Consider the following 24,005-nt stretch of genomic DNA (forward strand, 5'->3'; position numbering starts at 1 on the left):
ACTATTAGTAGAATTCTGACGTCTGAGGCTAGGAATGACTCACAGACAGAGAAAAGTTAATGATCAAGGGTGCACAGGGAATTCAAGAGATAAAGACAGTATAATCCAATAGTCCAAAGGAAGGAGTGGGCCAGAGAGACATTAATGGAGCTTGTCTCAAATTCTCTGTTTGCTACTTTCTTTCTCTCCCCATCTTCTCTTTCCTTCCTTCTCAGTATAACCCCATTGTCCTTACTGTTTAATTTAAAGGATAATCATAATAAAATTATTTTTATTCAGAAGCTGACAAACACTTCCTTTTTCCTGTTTTCATTCTTTTCAGAGTTCTTTCTTGTTGAAATTTAATTATTTTGTCCCCATACTAACCAACTATACCTAGGAGTGGCTTATTGAAAATAGGAAAATGTACTCTTTCATTTCACAAGAGCTCTCAAAGAAAGGACATTGAACAGTTTAGTGTCATCCTGCAGGACATATTTCCGTCTTCTGTACTGTATCCTGAGCTCATCCCCTGTCCTTATTGTCTTGGTTGCCTCAGGATTCCTTGTTGATGAAAGCACTTTCAGATATTAATTTCATTCAGGTATAGAAGAAGATGTGCTTAATCCTGTGCCACTTTGTCTAGGAGTGAAAAAAACTTTTCTGTGTCCCCATCCTTGCAATTCTATCAGCCACACCTATGTCCCATGCCCATTCTTAAGCCAGATAGGCTGGAACTGTCAAAACTCACTTTTTAGGCCTAAACAACCATCCATTCACCTTAGGAAGTGAACAAAGTAAGGCTCCATTAGCAAGGAAAAAGAGGAAAGATACCAACCAGTGTTGCCATGACAACAGCTAGTCTGTGACCCATGTCATCGCTGTCTGGTTGAGTCAGAACGGAGCTCTTCATGGTCTCCAAAGGCACCTCACTATTCTCATGGTCTCATGGACAGCATTAGTGTTAGCATGCAGCTAATTTTTCTTTACGAAAGGTGTATTATGCCAATGTAGGTTATTCTTTAAAGAATGCTAAAAATGTTAAGAATGCTGATTTATAAAAATGTAAATTTAGTATGCCACGCCAATTGTAAGGTAATCATGTAGCAACAGTAATTTTTCAGATTACATTTGTCCACAATACTCTCTTGAACACAGTATAATAAGCATCTTTGATGAGCTATATATAGTATAACCATTTGGCTCTATGGAAGAAGAGGCACCTGATTCATTCTTCCATTATTTGTAATAGTAACTGTCTTCTATGTTACAAGAAAAGAAAACAGGCTCTTATTCTGCTCTAACCCTATCCATTTAAGCTTTGTCAAGGTTCCCTATTCCCTAATCAGCTTCTACCCTGTTCTCACCTCACTGCTCCAGCCTTTCCATGTGTGGTGATTTTGCCCTATCAACATTTGAGAGATGCTCAGATTTCTCCCATTAGAATAGAGCAGCTATTTGCAAAACATCCTGTAGTCTTCTGGTGTTGTTTCCCTGTCCCTTTCTCCTCTTTACAGCCAAACTGCCTGAAAGAATTTTGCATATTTAATGTCCCTATTGCTTCTACTCTTACCTCAGTTACTTCCCATTTTGCTTTTGCTTTCACCACTCCAGAAAACACCTGTTGTCAAGACTGCTTTGTTGCTCAATCCAATGGATTCCTTACTTCTCTTAATTTCTTACCCCTTTATTTGTCACCCCAGGCTCAATCATCTTTCTTCGCCTTTCTCAACACTGCCTTGGATTTTCTGCCTAGCTCTCCAAATACTGGCTACTAAGGAGCTCTTGTGCTCCTTAGTAATATATTTGGAACTCCCTTTGGACATCTCCACCTGAATGTCTTGCAGACATTTAAACTCAACTACTGCTTCTCTACTTCAACTCAGATTCTTAGTGGTTGGCATCAAGTTCCATTTAGCAGCCCAAACCCATCCTTATTCTGTATCCCTTACTTCTCTTATCTAGTTGGTCACTGAGCCCTTCAGACTGTAATGCAGAATAACCTCGATTTGGCTTATTTTCCTCCTTTTCTATGGCAACTATCCTAGTCTCTGCTGCTACCTTCTACCTCGCTTAGGGCAATTATCTCCTACTAGTTCTTTCCATATCTACTCTCTGCCTGGATCTAATCCATCTTATTTCAGTCTCCCTGGACTTTGCTCATTCTTCTTACAAAATAATCGACTAGTCAAGTAGGGTTTTGAAATGTCATTTTCAAAATTAATAAGGATATGTCTATATATATGCCTACTGTACGTATACAGAGAATATGTAAATTTTAAGAATCACTTCTCCCACAATTGAGCTGCTGTCACCCTGGGGGTGGAATCTGGCAGCTGTTCCATCATCCACAAACAGCTTTATTTAGCTCATTAAGATAGGACAGGAAGAACAAGGCTCTATCCATGGAAGTCTACCTCAGAGGTTTTTTTCCCCCGACTCAAATTTTGTAAGTTGGATTTCCCCTGTAAAAGAGAAGTTAATTACACCTTAATTGGGTCAGAAGTAACAGTTCAAATTTTTTCTTTTCTTTTCTTTCTTCTTTTTTGTGAGACCGGGATTTGAACTTGGTCCCTGATGTTTGCTCATTGGCTATCCCTCTACCAACTGAGCCATGCCTCTAACCCCCAGCTCAATTTTTTAACAATAGGCATTTTTGACATTGTAGTTTGAAATTAATGGGAATTATACCTTGTAAAGTCAAAGTTGGCAAAGCTGAAGTATGAGGAGCCTCACCAACTACATGACTTGGACCACACCAAATTTGAAAGCAGAAATAAATCATCCATTGACCTTAACTGAAACATCATCAGGAAAAAAATCATTTCCAGAACTGCTGGATTTTGGCCAGTATTCGAGGATATTTTTTATGAAGATATTGCCACATGCATAAGAGAGTTCTTTGATCTTCAGACAAATTATAGATAAAAATCAACCTGACACCATATGTTTTCTAATCAGGAAACATTCCATGGATGCTTACAATTTTTCATTGCCCTCAAGGAATTTATAGCCTTGCAGGGAGGTTGATGGGACCTTGTGAAAATATGAAGTAGCAGAAAATATGAAGTAGCATATGACAAGACTATTGTGTAACAGAGGGTCAGAATGTAAAATCTTGTCTTTGGAGAAAAGGGATCAAGAAAAGTTACCTGGCCAGGTGTGGTGGCTCTTGCCTGTAATCCTAGCTACTCTGGAGGCTGAGATCTAAGGATCATGGTTCAAAGCCAGCCCGGGCATGAAAGGCTGTGAGACTCTTATCACCAATAAACCACTCAAAAAACCAGATGTAGCGCTGTGGCTCAGGTGGTAGAGCACTAGCCTTGAGCTGAAGAGCTTAGGAACAGTGCCCAGGCCCAGAATTCAAGCCCCATGACTGACAAAAAAAAGAAAAGAAAAGAAAAAAAAAGAAAAGAAAAGTTACTTGGTGATTTATATGCTCTTGAGTATATATGTGGCACAGAGCCAGTTTCTACCAGAACAGGAGAATAACTTAGACACAACGTACCACTTACAAAAGCTCCTGTAACTTTTAATGGGAGAATTGCTTTTATCTACTATAACCAAATGGATGATGCCCCCAAAGATCCATGGTTTGCCTTTGTCTTTTTTGACAAAGAAATTTGAATTCTTCAAATCATGGGTTGCTGTGACTGAGAAGTATCTAGCATAGCCAAGTATCTTTATAATGCCAGTACTTAAAGATAAAACTCCCATCTTCCCATGTGGCTGTAGTTATTGTAACTTTTCAAAGACCTATAATAATCAAATTTGAATCTTGAGGAGTATAATTTTTTTCTAGTGATATAGAAAACAATCTAAGCTCTAAAAATCTAAAGTTACAATTAACTAATGATCTTCCAGCTGCTGCTCTGTATAGTTGCTATCTCTTTCCCAGGAGATAGCTGGTCCATAGTTCCTTATACCAACCACTTATACCACCCCCCAATCTTTATCTCAGCATCATTGAGTTCCATAAAAGTGCTTTACATATCAAGAACACCTGAATAAATCCATTGCTACAGGTAGAATAAGCTTCTTCCCCAATGCCTATAGTCATGCTAGGATTCTTAGAAAAGAAGCAATAGTAATAACCACAAAACTTATCCAAACCTACCTGTTTGTTCAAGCTACCATTCAAACTTCCTCCTTCCTGTTCAGAATTTTATAATAAGCCAACCACATGGCTTCATATGTTATACTTTGTAATCCATGAAATTTACTTTTGGCTCCCAGGTTCTGTTTATTCATCCACTCATACTTCCATTCATTCCTTTGGGCATACGTGTTTTGAGTGTCTGTAATGTGCCAGGGAGTTTATAGTCTAAAGATGGATAGTTTACTGAAAATATTCTATCCAAAGACATCATTAACCCCATTCCATTCCCAGGCTTCCAATAATTCAATGAACACTCATTAAGGGCCCACTGTATGCAAAGCACAGTCCCTAGGCACGCGATAAGATTGTCCCTTAAAAAAATCTTTGAGAAGATTTGGCATTTATATAAATAACTTGACACAAACTAAAACATATTAAGAGCCATGATAAAAGTTCAAATAACTTATAGATTAGGGAAAAGATTGAAAAAAAGTCAGAGACAGAATATGAGCATTAGAGAAAGCCTTTTGGAAGGGGTAGTATTTTAAACTACCCCTAATAATTACAAAGAGCTCAAATTACCCTATTGATTGGTCTTAGTTGCCCTCTCTTTTTGAAGCAATTAAATGAAAACTGAATCCTGATAAGTCTTTATTGGAGGTCCCTTAATTACAAGATGCCCTATTTCCTTTTTCCCAATCCTGCACCTCATCCATTAGACATAACTGCCTTAGAACAGACATAACACTTCCGTGGGATAATTGCATTTTAATTGAACTGTCTGTACTACTCTGTAGACGCCTCTGCAAAGATGGAAAAATGTGTGGCGTGATAAATAAAATTTCTGCTAATAACTGCTTCCACAGAAGGGTTTTGGATCTAACCTCTGGGAAAAGATGCCACAAAATGGTATGTGCTGAGACTCAATACATTTTTCTAAGTCATTGCACAATTTGAGATGGATGTGGACTTCCCAGTATATTCTCAGATGGAAAATCAGTGCACCTGCAAAGGGCTGTGTGGGCGACTTCTGTCTTCATTGCCTGTGATTAGAGTGCTGTGGAATTTTATATTTTAATCATCCATGAAAATAACTTAAGAAGAGCTTTGTCCACATTCAGTGTAATATATCCAGAGACTATAAAGCAGGACTTTTCCTGGAGGTTCAGACATTTGTGTGTTGCCTTTAAATATTTGTCAGATTGCTCATTTATGTTCCATAGTACAGTCTCAGTAACCAGAAGTCAGGACAAGGACCAAGTTGAAGGGCCACATACTCCATCCGACACCCAAGAGCATTTCCTACTGTGGAATTTTGTTCTCTTGTCTTTTTCAATCTACTCCTTCCCACTCTCCCCCAATACTATCTATTCCCCTAGGCTGTAGAAAGGCAAAATGTTCTAACAGAGTTAAACTTCAATCAGTCCAACTAATTGGTTCCAGCCCTGTTTCTTCCTAATTATTCCTAGACAAGCTATGAAAATCTTTTGAGCCAGTGTTTTCCAACCACAGAATGTAGCTGCTGGCAGTACTTCCTTGAGAGGTGCAGAGAAACAATCATTCATGCAAACATTTAGCACAGTACCTAGCACATTTTGGTGCCAAGTAAATGTTATCTAATTATCACTATTGTTCCATCCCCATTTCATCATTCCTTTCATTCACATTCTGTTTTTTCCTTTCTCATGCTGTGCTTTAGGCCTGCTGTCTGATCATGCTTGGGGCTGGCATTGGACTAGACTTAAATGAGATGGGGCTTAAACCCCTTTTGTCTGACAATGTGAGTGCTGGAGCTATGGAATGTGGTATTATCTTTCCTGCTTTAGCTTTGCTTTTTATTAAACCCTGAAAATAACACCTGCCCATAACTACATAGCAGCAGGTTGAATTAATCATGTCTAAAATATGCTGTTTCTTTTCCTAAAAGGAAAATGCTAAAGAAATAAAATGGAACCATGATTAGAAACCCATGTGTTGTGCATCTTGTTTTGTACCACTGTGTATATAGCCTATAATCTAATATTAGTTCTTAAGCATGTACCACCTAGTTCAGAGAATTTTTGTGCCATCTCCTTGGCAACTAAAGGCTTTCACACCACCTTTGTCAATGTCCCAGATATTTGGGGATCTGTTTCTGTTACTCAGGCACCTACCAAGTGAAGGTGTGAACCTCAGACTGTGGAGTGACATGTGCTGTCAATCTAAAAGTGGTCTTTTTTAGTATGGGTCTAACCCTATCTTGAAACTCAAAAGCTCTGAGAAGATGAGCTTTAAGTGGAGCTGTAGGAGGTCAGAAGTTAGGAAGAAGAAGGTAACAGATGACTGAAAATATTCCAAAGGTTTTGTTATTGACCTTCAGGTTCATCTATTCCAGAGTCACCCTCCAATCAAGGGGAACCTCAGGTATGCCCCTTGATGTATGTAAGGATAGATTATTATTTCTAGGTCATTTTAAAATGAGTTGTTATAAATGGGAGTTATGTTTTCTACTTGGTAAAAATGATTGGAGGTTTACTTTTCCTGATATCTTCCTTTAGGTTTCTTTTTATTTCCTGCTAACCTTCTTGTGCTTTTCTTAACAGTTCGCAAAGGTTACCGGATCCAAGCTGATAAAGAGAGAGACTCCATGAAGGTCCTGTACTATGTCGAGAAGGAGCTGGCTCAGTTTGATCCAGCCAGAAGGATGAGAGGCAGATGTGAGCATCTGTTAGTTTCATGTGATCTGTGCATCCTGAAGGATTTAGTAGCTAAATCCTGTTGGTTATCAAACTTGGCAGCCCTGAGCCTGCAGAGTCAGAACTAGCAGAGGTGCTGGGGACTCCACTGAAGAAACTAGCTTTTGAGTATCCAGAAGGGAACAAAAGCGTTTTTTATATAAATGGTGGAGCAGTCAAGTACCTTGGTTTATGCCTTTCCCTGGGTCAATGTTGATTGCTGAGGTAATGTTGTTAGGTCTTACTGTGGGGCAGTGTTGATTACTGAGGTAATGTGATTCTGGAGTTTGAAGTGATTCATTATAATGGACTCCCTGCTTCCCTTTTTAAAAGATAGTAACTTAAGATGTGAAGCTTCCATATCATTTTTCTCCCCAATACCAAGGGCTCTGATATTGAACAACTCAGTTGCTGGCTTGCAACATGGAGGTCCCAATGAGATTGAAAGAACAAGTCTGGCAGATGAATCTGGGAAAAGATGCTCAACCATAGAGATTGAGGGTTGAGCAAAGAGGCTGATCCTCTTATCAAAGAACTCTTTAATTACTAAGTCAGTGAGTGGCAGAGCCCCAACTCTTAACTTACCCAGAGTCCTTGGAGACTCTGCAGCTGACACAGCTGATTCTTCAGGGTAGCTTCCAAATTACTGTCTATCATGGGAGGCAGAACAGGGCAGGCCTGACATGTATGGGCTAATTATCAGGGGGCGCTGGCAGGCGTGGTAGTGAGGTCACTGCATGCTTTCTTTGAACCTTACTCTCTTGGAACCAATGAGAGACTTGATGGAGTTGTTGGGGAAACAGTCCCAGACTAGAGAAGCTTTATTCAGATTAAGGACAACATATTCCACCCAGTTTGCAATGCTAAATTCATCCTGTCTGTGTTGCATCCATTGCTGCATCCTCCCACCGCCCTGACTATAAAAAGACCATCTCCAGATTGGAATGTCAGGAATGCAGATGTCACTGCTCTTGACAAGCTAGTTGTAACAGTGTTGTCATGGATCTCTGAAAGGGACCCGAGACAAGGAGCATCAGGGATCAAGGACAAGCCAGGGCAGGAAATCAGAGATCAGAGTAAAGAATGGATTTTAATTTGAGTGATGTCTCTTGAATGGCTACTTTGATTAAGAGTCTCCAGTGTGACAGCTGGGCATAAGGTAGTGGACTTGTAGAGCCAAGAGAGCCTTTAGATACAGTCCTCAGATTATCTACCTGTAATATGTACAGACGAGAAAACAAAAACTAGAAGAGTGCTGTGACAAAAACAGGAGTAGAATCCAGTTCTCAAGATTCCCAGTCTCATGATCTTTGTGCCATAAATTGTGAATGCCTGTAGTCCCTCTTAAAACCATAGACTTCTTATTTGTAGGGCTGCAGACTACTGGAACTAGAAGAGACTCTGAAGTAACAGTATCTGCCTCCTTCATTTTACAAAGGAGGAAAGGGAGGCAAGATGAAAAACTAACTCAAGGCCAATGCCAGGACTGGAACCCAGCCTGCCTGGCACCTGCAGGTTGTCATCACAGTAACCGTGCAGAATGAGGCAGGAATGTAGTTCAGTCTACTTCAGGAGGTTCATTCTTTTTCTGAACAGCAAAGACCTAGGACAGATCTCATTATCAAATGGATCTTATGGCTTTATGTTCAGACAGGGGAGACATAGATTCTGTAAGAATTGGGAGCTGATGTACATATGACCATATAAGATGATGCTAAGCGAAATGAACCCCAAGATAGGGACACAAGAGGTTTTATCTTTGTTGCTATTGTTTTTAATGTGCTTACAATGTACTGTGTGATTTTTTGTTTCTTTTGTATGTTCTTCACCCATAGTATAATCCCTATTTTCACTCTATTTGATTCCAGTGCCCTGTATCTTGTATATATTTTTCTTATTTGGGGAGGGGAAGGGAAATAACACAATGCTGAAATAAGGATACAGGTTGACCCATTGTAACAATGAGATGTACAAAACACTGTTGAAAACGAACTTTACAACTTGGGGGAGGGGAGGGAAATATTGGAGAGGTGGGGAGGGAAGGGATGGTAAGGGAAAAACAAAGGAGGTGGTAACAATGCTTAATAGGAAATGTACTCATTACTCATGCAACTGTAACCCATCTGTGCAGTATCTTTACAATAAAATATATATATTAAAAAATAATTGGGAGCTGGAGGTCCAAGCTCATGAATGGGCTACCCATTATTACCCTCCTTTAACTTGCCCTTATAGATGGTGGGTTGCTCCTGGCTATTTAATCTGGGAACTCCTAGAGCAGGGGTCAGAAAACAATGTTTCCTGGGCCAAAGATATTTCAATTTTCTGTTTTTATAAATAGTATTGGAACACAGCCATACCAATTCATTTAGGTATCTTTTGTGACTTCTTGCATGCTAAATGGTAGAACTGAACAGTCATGCTGGTTTGACTCACAAAGATTGAAACGTTTATTCCTTAGCTCTTTTATTGATATCTGTATTCAACTTAGCAGAAATTTTAGTTATTATGAATGATCTAACAGTGATAGCCCTTCTATCTGCAGAAATGAAAAGATTAGGTATTTCCTGAAGTTCAAAAATGTTCTGAGCCAACAATATTGTTTTTCAGCGGACTATTTTGGCACATTTTAAATTTCTTTTCTTCATGGTTCTCAGGAAATGAATTCATGGGAGTCAAAAGAAAATGAATGTTCTAGATTTTATTAATCTTGAGTTATTTTCTCTTAAAATAGACACAACTATTCTTGAGAGTGTTGAAAGTTAAAAAAATGAGATTATAATTCAAGTCCAGTGGATTATATGATTAGAGTGAATGAAACTCATGGTAAATGCAGTGTCTCTGTTGATAAGGAACTGGGAAGTCAGTACTGTAATGGAAGGAGGACCCCCTCCTTTTGTTCCTGGGGTTTTCCAAGGATAGGGCAGAGGACAGGGCAGAGGACAGGGCAGGGACGCAAAAGGGAAACGGAGACGTACATTTGTGCTCCCTACAACTTCTCTTGGCTTACCTTTCCCTCAACAGCCAGGCCTTAAACCTAGTAACTGTTGTTTTTAATAATATTTTTGAAGTCTTAATGGAAAGACTTTAGAAAACAAATGGATTCAGTTACATTGCAAATAGGTTCACTAGATTTGTTTTTCAAATAAATTGAAATTCAATATATTTCTAACTTCTATAAATAGTTTTTTTCTCAAATTCTTTCCAGACTGTTACTCTAATCCCTGTTCCTAAGTAGCTTTTTGCAAAAGTTACTTAGGAAATGAGAAAAGCTGTAACTATGCATCCCCTTTACATTTTTAGGCTGGGGCCAAAACCGAAGTTGCAGCCCACAGGACATATGGACGTTCCCATCCACTTTGCTTCTCACACCCCCAAACAGCTGCCTGGCCACACATACCTGGATTCTTTTGGGGGAAGGAAAGGGGTCTGCCTAGGTCATGGAAGTAGGCTTGGTGCCACTGGGGCAAAATTGTCTAGATTTCCAGATAAGCATGGTCTAAAAGGGAGGTGTAATGACCCTTTGTACTTCCCTTTGATCTTGACTTCTTGTTTTGTGGGGAGGAGCACACTACAGGAGGGTAGAATGGGGTTTCTCTAAGCCTGCTGGCAGTATTGGCTCTAAAGGCCTCATCTTGGGACTGGGCTGGCAGTAGGGAAGAGGCGGATTCTCTTTGCCTCTTTTGGCTCAACCTGCCTGGGATCATCACAGCTCACAACAGAATTAGACAAGACAAAGGAAGACATTTGAACAAGGATGATGATGTACTAAGGAACCAGCTGCAGTGGGTCAGGTTCTGGGAAGAGTGCCTTAGGTGGAACAAAAACAATTGTCCTCCTATTCCAAGAACAGAGCATGTAGGAAGCCTCCCTCTCTGTAAGCAAGTCGAGTTTGAGCTGAAGCCAGTTCCTGTTGAGCTAGGAGCACAAATACTAGTAATGCATGTCTGAAGCCCACCTTAAGGGCTGAGACTCTCAGGCAGGAGTTTCTGGAACCCCCAGTCCTATCCCTTTCTGCAGACTTGTAGAAACTCCTGTCATGCCTGGTTTTTGTTCTGCAGATAACAATGCCATGTCAGAACTCAGCTCCCTTCATGAAGAGGATAGCAATTTCCGCCAGTCCTACCATCAGATGCGAAGCAAACAGTTCCCTGTATCCGGGGACTTGGAGAGTAATCCTGACTACTGGTCAGGTGTCGTGGGAGGCAGCAGTGGAGCAGGCCGGGGACCCACTGCCATGGAATATAATGAAGAGGATCAGGACAGCTTCAGGCACAGGTGATGGTGGTGAGAGGGAAGGAGTGGAAGGCAGGGCAAACCTGACACCACTGTTGTATGCTATTATCTGTCTTCCATTCATTCAGCTACATCCTTTCTACAGGCCCTGGAATGCCCCCTTCTTACATTGACTACACTCTGGGGGCACCCTGTGCCAGAGTAAGTGATCATTCAAGTCCCTTTAATGAACCTTGACATCATATTTGCCTTCCTCATATATTTTACCCTGTAACCTTTTAAAATTCTCAACCATCATCTCTATAATGTTGTTTTTATCATTTCTTATAGCAAAAAGCAAATCACTTTAAATGCCATCATTTTATCATGTATCTCTCCTAATTCTAAAAGGGAGATTCTGTTAATATCTTCTTTCTAGTCAGGAGGAAACAGAAACTTAGAACCAAGGTGGTGAGACCAGAGAATTGGAGAGGCTAAGTTTTAACCCTGTTACTTGTGGCTGCTTCCCTCTGAATGGCCCTATCACCATGCACCCGTCCACTTTGAAGGGCAGCAAGGGTATCACCTTTCTCTTACCAACGGTAGGCATTCCTTTAGCCTCTTGCTTTAAGAGTGAAAGGTGGCCCTTGGCTTTGTGGGGGAAATAGCCCTGTCTGTGTGTCACCAAATATTCCATTCTTGTAGGGCCATAGTTATAACTATTGCGACGTACTGTAGCACGGGGGATGAGTGAACAGAGACATGTGGCAGTCAACCCGAGGACACATCATGTCAATTAGAAATTCCTGTGTGTTTCAGGGCTCTATAGACAAAAGTACTTCTAGCTGCACAACTCCATCATGAGAGGGAAAGGTTGCCCCCCCCCCCCACTAGACAGATCTAAAGTGTGGGACAGACCTCCCCTCCAGCCCTCGTCTCTGTGGGCTTTTCCAGGGCAGTCTCAAGCTCACTCTTGCACGCCAGACAGGCAGGGGTTTGCTCCAGATGCGGTAACCCATGCACTCACTGACCTGGGCTCTATCCACAGCCAACAGCGCTCCAAATCAGAGATGCTGTCCCGGAAGAACTTCGCCACCGGGGTGCCAGCCGTGTCCATGGACGAGCTGGCGGCCTTCGCTGATTCCTATGGCCAGCGCCCTCGCCGTGCCAATGGCAATAGCCACGAGGCCCGGGCCGGCAGCCGCTTCGAACGCACGGAGTCGCGGGCGCACGGGGGCTTTTACCAGGATGGCTCCCTGGAGGAGTATTACGGCCCTCGCAGCCGCAGCCGTAGCCGCGAACCCCTGACCGACGCCGATCGTGGCTGGTCCTACAGCCCCCCGCGCCGGCGTCCGGCCGACGACGCGCACCTGCCGCGCCTGGTGAGCCGGACGCCGGGCACCGCGCCCAAGTACGACCACTCATACCTGAGCAGCGTGCTGGAGCGCCAGCCGCGGCCCGAGGCCCCTAGCCGCGGGGGCAGCCTGGAGACGCCGTCCAAGCTGAGCGCGCAGCTCAGCCAGCGCAGCGCCTCCTACTATGCCTGGTCCCCTCCGTCCACCTACAAGGCGGCCGCGCCCGAGGCCGACGACGACGACGACGAGGACGCCGCCGAGGACACGCTGCCACCCTACAGCGAGCTGGAGCTGAGCCGGGGGCCGTCCTACCGGGGCCGGGACCTGCCCTACCACAGCAACTCAGAGAAGAGGAGGAAGAAGGAGCCGGCCAAGAAAACGGTGAGCCCGCGTCCTGCACGGCCGCTCTTCGCAGCATGGCAGTGTCACTGTCCCCAGGGTGGGCCAGGGGAAGGACCAAGTGGAAAGACACCTCTTTCCCCCACCCCCACCATCCCCGGATGGAGGGCCAGGCTAAGCGGGCCCAGTTGTCCTGCTTTGAAGAATTTGCCCACAGATGTTAAGTAGACCCAGGTTCTTTGCTCTCCCAGGTCAGGTGAAGGAAATTAAGCTTGGGAAGATGGGGCAGGAGGAAATTTTTTTTCCCCTTAAAGGCAGAAAGTAGGCCCCGTGTAGATTTTACATTTGACCAGCTTGCCCGCGCTCTCTCCTCTCTTTCTCCTCTCTCTCCTCTTTCCCCTCTCTCGCCCCTCTACCCCCTCCCTCTCCTTTCTCCTCTCTTCTCTCTTCTGTCTCTCAGCCTGGAGCTTGAACTTAGGGTTTGGGTGCTTTCCCTGGTGCTCTAGGCTAGTGCTTTACCACTTGAGCCACAGCACCACTTTGGTCTGAGTTTTATTGGAGATGAATAAGAGTTTCATGGACTTTCCCACCCTGGCTATCTTCAAACCTCCATCCTCAGATCTCGGCCTCCTGAGTGCTAGGATTACAGGTGTGAACCTGGCTCAGCTTTATGATTACTATTTTGAGTCTTGTAGTTTACTTGCTCAGTAGGCACTCTGGAATAACAGGAATTACTTTCCCAGCCTTCACCCCGTTTTAGTTTTACTTTTAGGTTTTTATTCCCCCCCTTTTTTATCAGATGAAAGTCTGACTTTTTGCTCAGCCAGCCTCAGAACACTCTCCTAGACATGCACCATCACTCTGAGTTATAGTGGAAACAGAGAGGTCTTGCTAACATTTTTACCTCAGGTTGGCCTTGAATCACAATCTTCCTAATTTCTGCCTCCGACATAGCTGGAATTACAGGCACAAGCCACTATGCTTAGTATGACTAGCTTTGAAAAGCATTTAGCATCATGCAGGTGTTACCACATGCCTTTACCTGGCTTCTGTGGTCTGTGTACATGTGTTCCCCATGTCCTGCCTGCCCCTTTGAGTGAGGGTTTGTAACTCTCATTAAGTTTCTAAAATAGCCCACAACCCAGAATTATTCTGCCCATCTTGTGTGTATGTGTGTGTGTGTGTGTGTGTGTGTGCGCGCGCGTGTGTGCATGTGTGCACTGGCTCCTCCTCCTCCTCTTCTCCTCCTCCTCCTCCTCCTCCTCTTCTTCCTCCTCCTTCTTCTTCTTTTCTTGTAAACTTTGAATTATTTTTAATCTGTTGCTTTATTTATGCAGCTTGTAGTTTCATGTTGTGCTTTTTCTGCTTTTCCCCAGAGTGACTTTCCAACAAGGATGTCCCTTGTGGTCTGATGTTCTCTCTGGAACTCTAGAGGACTAGAAATGACATGTGGATGGGCTGAGGACAAGATACAGCTCTAACAGCCACCAGGCCCGGGACTTTCTCAGACACCACCTTGGAAGATTTTCTGCTTTCTATTTTGGCAAGGGATAAGGGGCATCCTTTAAAGGAGGCTGATGCCAAACCTCAGAGCCCATCTAACTCACATGAGAAATGAATCAAGAAAACAAGAGACGTGTAAGAACATCCATATTCAGAGTTTCCACCCAGATCTTGTCCTGCATACCTCCTTTCTTAGTGGAACCAGGACTCCACATCCACTTCTGGAAGGCAGTTAGCTCTGAACTACTCATCTCCAGAAATGGTCTACACCCACAGTATGCTTTTCTAAACCTCCTGTGCTATGCTTAGTGCCAGACAAATTTAATACTATTAGAAGGCCTTCTGTTGATAAGGGAAGATTACTTCAAAGTAAAATATATTATTTATTCTCATCATATTCCAGTCACCAGTGAACAACTGTTGTTATACCAAAATCAGAAGGGCCTTTGGTAAGCTCAATAATGGTGACCTCCTGGATGATCACTGGAATGACTTCCATTTGCTGTTCTGAATCATGGTTCTTAAGTGCTTGGACAAAACAGAGTAGAGCATTTTGAAAAGCTAAGTGACTATATATATATATATATATATATATATATATATATATATATATGTATATATGTATGTGTGTATATATATACATATATATACACACATACATATATACACACATATATATATTCCATTCTGAAGATGTAATCTGCTTTTTCTCTTTCTGCTGTACATATTGACATCCAAGTCTGGACTTTAAGAACTCTTTTTCCCTTAATGGGCTTTGCACAGGCCGGTGCCACACATACACTTTAGCTTCCCTCTGCACTCTGATGAGGTTGTAATCAGGTGCTTTTGACAAGTGCATACAATATGCACATGAAAGAGAAGAGGGAGAAAAAGAAGAGAAAGAAATAATGCAACATGAGGAATAAGAAAGGACTTAAGTGGAAAATAATATATTGTCTCCTTATATTTTGAATGTGGGCCATTTTCCCCACCAACACCACTCAGTCTTTTCTAGATTTGTAATTCATCTACCAGGAGTTGTTTCTGCTATCCTGATTCCACCATCACAGGAAACCAGGGATGTGGAGCCTGCATCTCTTGGCTTCACATGACTGCCATTATAGATGCTTTGGGGAAATGAAGGATATTGCTTTCTTAGCAAGGAACACTTGGTTGCTATCCTTGCTAAAATGGTAGATTTTTTTTCTCCTAAATCCCCAAAGCTAGACTCTCTGGATTTGGTAATTTGTGTAGATTGCTACACAAGTGGCTACAGACTCTTCCATCTTCATTTTTAAGAGGTGCAATCTTTTTATCTTCCTACTCTGAATCTGGAGTTGGCCTTGTGATTTGATTTGGCCAATGACCCAACAGCATAAGTAAAGCAAGCAGAAGCTTGAAAATTCTAGTGCATCTTTCCACTCTTGTGTCCCTGAGGACCTTGCAACCACCACTAGGGTGGATGGACTTTTCACTTTGCTGTGGGACATTCTACCATTTTTCCGTCTGCATGATGAGAGAAAAGATCCTAGTTACCCATGTCACTGTATGTAGCAGCTTATCAACTCTCAGCTGGTTGTAAGCATATGAGTGCCCATCCAAGACAAACAGAAGAAATGCCTAGCTGAGCCCATCCTGAACTGTGTTTTCTTACTGGAAGCATGAAAGTCAGGCTCACACTCTATGCTCATTTCTCTTCAAGAATGGAGCTTTTTCCATGTTCATTCCTGAATCCCTTCAACCTTAAATGTCTCACCTGCTTCAATTTCTTTTACAGACTTTTGATCATAGCTTTTGCTCTGCTGTGGAAATTTCCATCACAGTTGTTTTTTAACTCCATGGTGGGACATGTTTGGGTCAAATCTCTGGAGGATGATGATGCTTCATCTTGCCATCCCCTAATCTAGCAAGTGGTCATTTTCTTACTTACAGGTCTACATTACCTCTGAAGAAGATTGGTCCACTTCAATTTGGTCTTCTCCAGAGCTATCTGACTGGAGCTCAGAGTACCATTCCACTAGTACCCATTGTACTTCATGACATATTTTTTTAAAACCCTACCTGTGTGATGTTATAAATAATCTGCTGGGTGAAAGTTGGAGAGATGAGCTGGCATTGTTGCTTGGAGGAGAATTGGCTTACCAAGGACTTCATGGCTGCTTTGGCCTGTCTTAGAACAAACAGGAGGACAGTTCAGCCCAGTGCTGGCACGTCCAAGGGCTGGAAGACACAAGCCATAACCTTGGTGCTGAGTTTTAGACCTGCTGGTGTCCCTGGCCTCAGAAAACCTAGGTCTGGTCTGTCTGTTTGGGCCCCAATTCAATATGAAAAAACATCATTTTTAGTCACCAGCTTTGGATTTCACCTTGCTCAGGCAACTTTGGAGAATACTGGATAGCTGCAGTAGCTATTATTACTGTACACTGAGCACTGTGACAGGCTTCTCACCACCAAAGAGCCCCATAGCACCAGCAGCAGAGACCAAATATATTGCTCTTTTAAGCCAGGGGCATATATGATTTTGGTGAAAGGTTGAGGAGAACAATGAAAAAGAATTATTAAAATTGGAAACCTCCAATTCCAAGGATAACGGAACTATAGACTGACAATTAAAAATGCAAAGAAGATGGTAGACTAATGGAATAACCTGAGTGGGGATGGGAACCAGGTTCTCTGTAGGGCTGCATGAATCACTCTGGCTTTTCAGTAGAGAGAAAAAGCAGTTGTTTCTGGATATGTGGACAGGGAATAGGGCTGAATAGACAAGGTAAAACTTACCTATCTTTGGTGCCTGTGACTTTGTGCTAAATGTTCCTTTTTTCCCCTCTTGATAGCATGTCCTGAATAGGAAGTGCCTATACATGTTAGCTTCCTTCCTGGTTTTACTGGATATAGAACAGTCTTGTGTAATGAGAGAGATATGTTCTCTGTCCACTAAGTGGGGAGGTTATATGTCCCTCCAATTTATAGGGAGAAGAAGACGTGCCCAAAAAAGAATTAGGAGATTCTATTCATATAATAGGAAATAGTGTTATGGATACTTTACAATAAACTCAGAGATTTAAAATGTTTTATAAAATTTAAATGGGAATATTTTGATATTTATGTGGTATGTGTGTTCATTCATATAAAAATATGCCTATAATCCAAAAAGCCAATCTTCAAAAGTCTGAACTGAAAAGAAGTAAACTAGGACAGGGTGGACGAGCATCAGGGAACCAGAAAGATGATGCAGGGGCTGCTGTGTGTACCTGTGAGTCACAGCTGAGTCAGGATGAGGTGGGGGAGGGAGTGTGGAAGCAGGTGATGGGAAGTGTCCCCTGGTGGATGGACCACTTTTCTAGGCCATACATACCCTCACTAGGAAGCTGGGGACCGTTACCATGGACCAGGACGTGTGTATGAGCTCTTCCACCCGAACACATTGATGAGTACTCAGTATCTGCTTCCCTTGGGGCTCAGCCTTGTTGCTCAACATATCACCGCCCACTTACCTAATACAGGCAGTTCTCACTTGAGAGGTGGTAACCCCTCCCCACCTTTTCCTCACTCTGTACTTGGCACGGGACTGGGCACACTCAGGTGGGAAGGGACAGCCACCCAAGCCCAAGGCTCAGAGCCACATCACTATGTATTACTAGTAGTCTGCAAACTCTACATAAAAATCTGATTGGATCTTAGGCAGCTTTTGAGAGAGGCTGGGCTAACAGATATTGTCTTTGGTATCTGCCCTCCCCTTTAATAGATGGAGAAAGTATCAACCTATTAGTGATGTCTGAAGTTTGTTGGATCCTTAGACTCTCAACCTATAGATCTTCCCTGCTGGATCAGTGTTGCCTCAAATCATGAAAATTACTTATTGCTGCCATTTAAAAGGCATTTGGGGACCCTGCCTTGGAGATGGATTAGGTGTGTCTTATATCAGGGCTTATGCTCTGAACCAGCATCTTGGGAGAGATCTGTCATCAGATGCATTTGGGAAGTGTTGCTCTGAACCATGCCTCTGCTGCATCTCAAGCAGCTAACCCTAAGGCTCCCTGGGGTGATAGAATATTTTTCTCCAGATATCTAAGTGAGGTTTCTTATCAAGCCCTTGGTGCTGGCAGCAGTGAGGCACCCAGCTGTCTGGCTATGACCCTGAAGATTGGTTCACCAGAGTCCAGTACAGGAAATCCCTGTACATGTGAGAAAAAGAAATTAGGAGCTCTCTCTAGGAGCCTGTTCTAGATGTTCCCACTCCCAGAGTAGTAATCTGTTGTGACAGTCTCAGATCAGACAACAAGAATTGCAGGTAATTTTCTCATTCCCTCAATGCCATTCTGAACAAAACTTAGATCATAAATAGAAAGAAAGGAGGCCATTGGAGAAATTGCAGGTGTAAATCATCATTACAGCATGCAAATGATCAGCCTTGCTAGTTAATATCATGTCCACCTTAATGCCCAAAATGGGTAACCAAGTTCATGTATAACTCCTTCCAAAATGAGATTTAAGTGCTGCCAGAGTCTTACAGGAATTGGAAGTTGATTTATAAACATAGAATATAGAAATCCAAATTCACTTCAATAATAGCCCAGGTACTTATAGCCCCAGAAGAAAGAAATGCTTAATTCTTTTCCTGACAGGATCCTACCTCCTGGTCACGCAGGAAAATGGTTAATGAAGCTGGAAATAAGCGGCTTTTAATATCAGAGTAGAGGAAGGGTAACACTGAACAAGGTTAACTTTAAGCAAAAGCCTGAGCTTTAGCACTGCCTAAGGGTGATGTAATGGTCAGAACTAATAATACATGTATTATTTTTATGATATGTTACTGTTTAAAGACCACTTTCACATGCATTGTTATTTGTTTTTCCATGAAGCCTCATGCAGAAGCAAGGTGAATGTTATCCACTCATACAGAACGAAAATCTGAGGTTGAAAAGCTGAGTGATTTACTTACAGTGAAGTGACTTTGAAAGTCATAGTGCCAAGTCTTTTGTCTAGGGTTCTCTTCAATTTCTACAATGCCTGAGGGACTGGACTCTGGCTTGTTCTCTTTACAGCAAGATATATGGTGAGAAGAGTCCGGAACTCAATGTTCACTCTTAGTGTCATCAATGGCATGAAGCTCTGAACTCAGACCCCTGCTCCTTCATCTATCCAAGACCATTCCTGGAAGCTGTCTCTGAGGAGGAGCAGCTTTCCTGAAGGAAAGCTTTATTTTCAGCCTCCATGCTCTCAAGGGAAGAGGACTTTCACAAATACATGTGGAAGCCTTTGCAATCCTTGAAGAGAGCCAAACTACAGATTTTTCTAGACTTGGAATTGCAGGTTTGGGGGCGGGAGCTGCTTAGGAAGAAAAATATCTGGCATCTTCACCCTATTTCTAGATTTGTTGGTAGAACTGAGTCAGATCATGGAAGAGAGACAGGGAGGGGAGGAGGAGAAAGGTGTAATAGTTTAATTACAAGTTTCGTTAGAAATGTCTTAGTGGGGCTGGCTGGACATAAGGTAGATGTGGATTGACCCATTTCTTCTGGAAAGGCTAAAAAGACACAGAGCTTCCCTTTCCTTGACTGTAAGAAAACCTACTTGATTCACAAAAAATATTAAATGTGACACATGTGGGAATAAAGAATAAGCAGAGAAGACACGAGCCCAAGAGGAGCAGAAATCTGCTTCCTAAGAGTCACCTGCCCAGTTGTTTTGTGCCTTGTCTGTGACATCAAAATGGAATCGTTCCTGTCACTGTTGCCCATCTATCTATCTATATATTTTTATGTCAGATTTACAAAGTGAATTTGATTGTAATGTTTTAAATTAAATAAAGCATTTTCACCTACTTTTGTTATCAAGAACTCATCATTAAAATGCCGGTGGGTCATGATGATCTGCCATTAGAGGGTCTCTGCTAGGAAAAGTCATGAATGTAGCACACATCTTCCTCAGAATATGGTAAGTACTATGGTATAGAGGAATGAGTAGCAGGGGATTATGGGAGAGAGAGGAACCAACAGAGCATAATGTGTGTTTGTGCAGACGTTAGTGATGGGGCTTGCGTACATTCTGTTGGCACTGTTACCACTCTAATGGAGGAGGCAATGGGGGCTGGACAGTGTGGTACATCTGTACCTGGCTTATTTTCACAAGGAAAACCAGCCTCTGCCTGATAGAAATTCTACTTGGGAATGGGACAAAGGAAGCTCTTCGTGGGAGGACATTTTAAGTTCTGAAGAGATTTGAGAAATACCACAGCACTATAATTAAGAGAATGCAATTAAAAACCTTTGTTAGCCTAAGAATTAATAAGTACCTCAGGGAACTATTCATCCTCCCTGATGGTCAGGCTTTGTCTGGGGAATCCCAGATTTTAAGGTCCTTGGTGAATAGAAAACTTGTCCTTGCTTGGAGATCTGATCTTAATTCTTGTCAGTAATTAAAGTATTAACATGTATGTTTAACTTAGATTCTGAAACAGTTTAACTCTGAATACCTCTTCAGGACTTCCATGTTGTCTGTGCTTTAGCTGACTTTGTTTTTCATATATAAATACACATATGCACACATATATATACCTATATACATGAAATACATATGCACATATATATATTTATATATATACACACATAGTAATGTGTGTGTGTAGATTTAGAGTCATCTACTTTTTCTTAAGTTTTTAAATGTTTTCATTGTAAAGGTGATGTACAGAGGGTTTACATAAGTCAGGTAAGGAGTACAATTCTTTTTGAACAATGCCATCTCTTCCCTTGTTTTCTTCCAGATCTACTTTTCTACATGTCTCTTCCCCCCTTACATTTTAGATCTTCATTTTGAAATATTTTCTCTAAATGCAGGATTTGTTAGTGCTGATCTGTTGGTAGAATACTTTTAAATACTATAAAAAGAAAACTGTTTTTGTAGATCTAAATAAAAGTCTTTATTTCATTATTTTTAAAAATTACATTGGTAGCCAGCTGCCGGTGGCTTATTCCTGTAATCCTAGCTACACAGGAGGCTGAGATGTGAGGATCACAGTTCAAAGACAGCTCGGGCAGGAAACTCTGTGAGACCCTTATCTCCAATAAACCACTAGAAAACCAGAAGTGGTGCTGTAAGATGTAGAGTGCTCACCTTGAGCTGAAGAGCACAGGGACAGTGCCCAAGCCCAGAGTTCAAGCCCCACAGCTGAAAAAGAAAAAAGAGGGTCTGGGAAGGTGGCTAAGTGGTAGAGCGCTTGCCTTGCATGCATGAGGTCCTGGGCTCAATTCCTCAGCACCACATAAGCAAAAAGAAAGAAGTCGGAAGTGGCACTGTGGCTCAAGTGGTAGTGCGCTAGCCTTGAGCTGAAGAGCTGAGAGACAGCACCCAGGCCCTGAGTTCAGGCCCCAGGACTGGCAAAAAAAAAAAAAAAAAAGAAAAAGAAAAAAAAATTACATTGGTTAGCTGGGCGCCGGTGGCTCATGCCTGTAATCCTAGCTACTCAGGAGGCTGAGATCTGAGGATCCCAGTTCAAAGCCAGCCAGGGCACAAAAGTCTAAGAAGTGGCGCTGTGGCTCAAGTGGTAGAGTGATCGTCTTGAGCTGAAGAGCTGAGGGACAGTGCTCAGGCCCAGACAACCGACAAAAACAAAAACAAACAAAACATTAGTTATAAAATTCTAGATGGATATTTTCTCTCCCTTCTCAAAATTTTTATTTCACTTCTTTCTGACTTGCATGGCTGCTTTTGAGAACTCAGTTACCAACCCAATTGTTCTTCTTTTGTAAGTAATCTCTCTTATTCCTTAGCTGTTTTTAAGATTTCTCTTTTGTCTCTAGTGTCTTTGATTTTAATTAACTTGTAACCAGATGAACTTCTTTTTATTAATTGGGGGTTTGTTTATACTCAAGCTGTGGATTAGGTTTTCATCGAATATGGAAAAAACTGTTACTAACACATCAAATGTCAAATATTTAATCTCATCTTTAACATTTCTTCTGAAGAATACAATTGAATGCATGTTAGATCTTCTCATCCTATACTTCCTGTTGCTTGATCTGTTTTTTTTTTTTGTACTTCCTATCTTTTATTCTCTTCTCTGGATAATTTTTTCAAATTTATCTTGCAATTCACCAACTTTCTCTCCAGCTGGCTCTAACCTCATTCCTTGTTTTAATTTTAATTAATATATTTTCACTTCTATTTCAACCTTCAGATTTATAAATATATGATAGTGCCATGTACCTTATAGGCAATTCCTTTTTATTTCTCCAAATCTATCAAACATAATTTTTAATTTTATAGACCACAATTCCACTACCTATATTTTTCATGGGTTTGACTTTTTCACTTTGTTACTTCTGCTAATCTTATTGGGTTTTTGTTGTTCTTAAATGTTTTATAAGTTTTGATTGAGGGCTCATGTTTGATGGAATACCATAACATACAGATGTCAGTCAAGAAAGTACTGGTGTGTGTGTGTGTGTGTGTGTGTGTGTGTGTGTGTGTGTGTGTGTGTGTGTGTGTGTGTGTGTGTGTGTGTGTGTGTGTGTGTGTGTGTGTGTGTGTGTGTGTGTGTGTGTGTGTGTGTGTGTGTGTGTGTGTGTGTGTGTGCTGGTCCTGGGGCTTGAATTCAGGGCCTAGGTGCTGTTCTTGAGCTTTTGTGTTCAAGTCTAGCACTCTACCATTTGAGCCACAGCTCCACTTCTGGCCTTTTGGTTATTAATTGGAGATAAGAGTCTTATAGACTTTCTTGCCCAGGCTGGCTTCAAACCATGATCCTCAGATCTCAGCCACCTGAGAGCTAGGATTACAGGTATGAGCCATCTGTGCCTGGTTCTTTACTGCTTTTTATTTACCCTCTTCTTTGAAATAACTACATCTATACATAGCACCAAGGAGGACTGAGTGAATGAAGAAAAGGAGTGCTACGTGGAAAGAATCAGGAATGCACTGATACAGGTAGATTCAAGACAGAGGATGGCAAAGAACCTTTACAAACTGTTCAATATTTATGAGAATTGCCATTTTAATTACATACATTAAATCATCTTAGGGGTTAAATGTGAACAGACCATTAATTTTTAAGGGTGACCAAAGAAATTATACATCTGTACTTAATTCAGGAAGCAAAGAAAGGCAAGAACCATGGGTGGAATCAAATTAGGCAAAATAAAATGTCTTCTCTCCCACACACTTTGACTAATTCAATTCCAAGATTGTACGTATTTTCAATAGAAGAACTAAGGAGTAGGCTGGCTTCAGATTCTCCTGGAAAACCTTGGCGGAGACACCTTAATAATACTCATCACACCATTTGAGTGAAAGTTATATTTTCTGTTGAACTGGTTGCAGGCATTTCCTGAATGCCTGTCAGGCGCCTAACATGACTCACCAAATTTGGCTTAAGGTGTAGAGGAAGACTAGCTAAGCTGGCAGAAGAGTGCCTTAGCCTGACATGCCATCTAGTGGTAGACATCCAAAGGAAGGCCAAGATTCCTAATGTTCCAGTCCTGGACTGAAGGAGGAGTGCTCACATTACTTAGAAGAAATACCATGATGAAACCCCTGTGCAATTCATATACAGTAATAAAAATGGATGATACAGAAGTGTAACAAGCTATGTTAGGGGACAGGTAGAAGTAGGAGAGGAGAGAGCTAATGTAGAAGTACTTTCTTTATAAATGTGTATGATAATAGAACAATAAAACCTATTGAAATTATTCTAAGGAGCAATGAGAAGCGTGATGGAGCAGGTGAGTTCAATGCAGTATATTGTATGGAAAAGTCACAATAAAGACCCTTTCCCCCTTGTACAACTAATATATGCCAGTTAAGATA

General features: G+C 41.8%; 1 protein-coding gene across 3 annotated transcripts in view; it reads left to right on the forward strand.

Moving 5' to 3' along the window:
• Ildr2 (immunoglobulin like domain containing receptor 2) overlaps positions 1 to 20,028 on the forward strand; it is a 63,503-nt gene extending 43,475 nt beyond the window's left edge. For all 3 annotated transcript variants that reach the window (XM_070034172.1, XM_070034174.1, XM_070034173.1), the window contains 4 exons: positions 6,661 to 6,774; positions 10,854 to 11,070; positions 12,056 to 12,743; positions 14,078 to 20,028. In XM_070034172.1, the coding sequence (XP_069890273.1) occupies positions 6,661 to 6,774; positions 10,854 to 11,070; positions 12,056 to 12,743; positions 14,078 to 14,113 (1,055 nt within the window). In that variant the 3' untranslated portion in view covers positions 14,114 to 20,028. The remainder of the gene's footprint in view (positions 1 to 6,660; positions 6,775 to 10,853; positions 11,071 to 12,055; positions 12,744 to 14,077) is intronic.
• The last annotated feature ends 3,977 nt before the right edge of the window (positions 20,029 to 24,005 follow it).

This window comes from Dipodomys merriami, unplaced genomic scaffold (assembly GCF_024711535.1).
Source record: "Dipodomys merriami isolate MVZ:Mamm:240054 unplaced genomic scaffold, mDipMer1.0.p SCAF_24, whole genome shotgun sequence".
In the NCBI taxonomy this organism is placed as follows: domain Eukaryota; kingdom Metazoa; phylum Chordata; class Mammalia; order Rodentia; family Heteromyidae; genus Dipodomys; species Dipodomys merriami.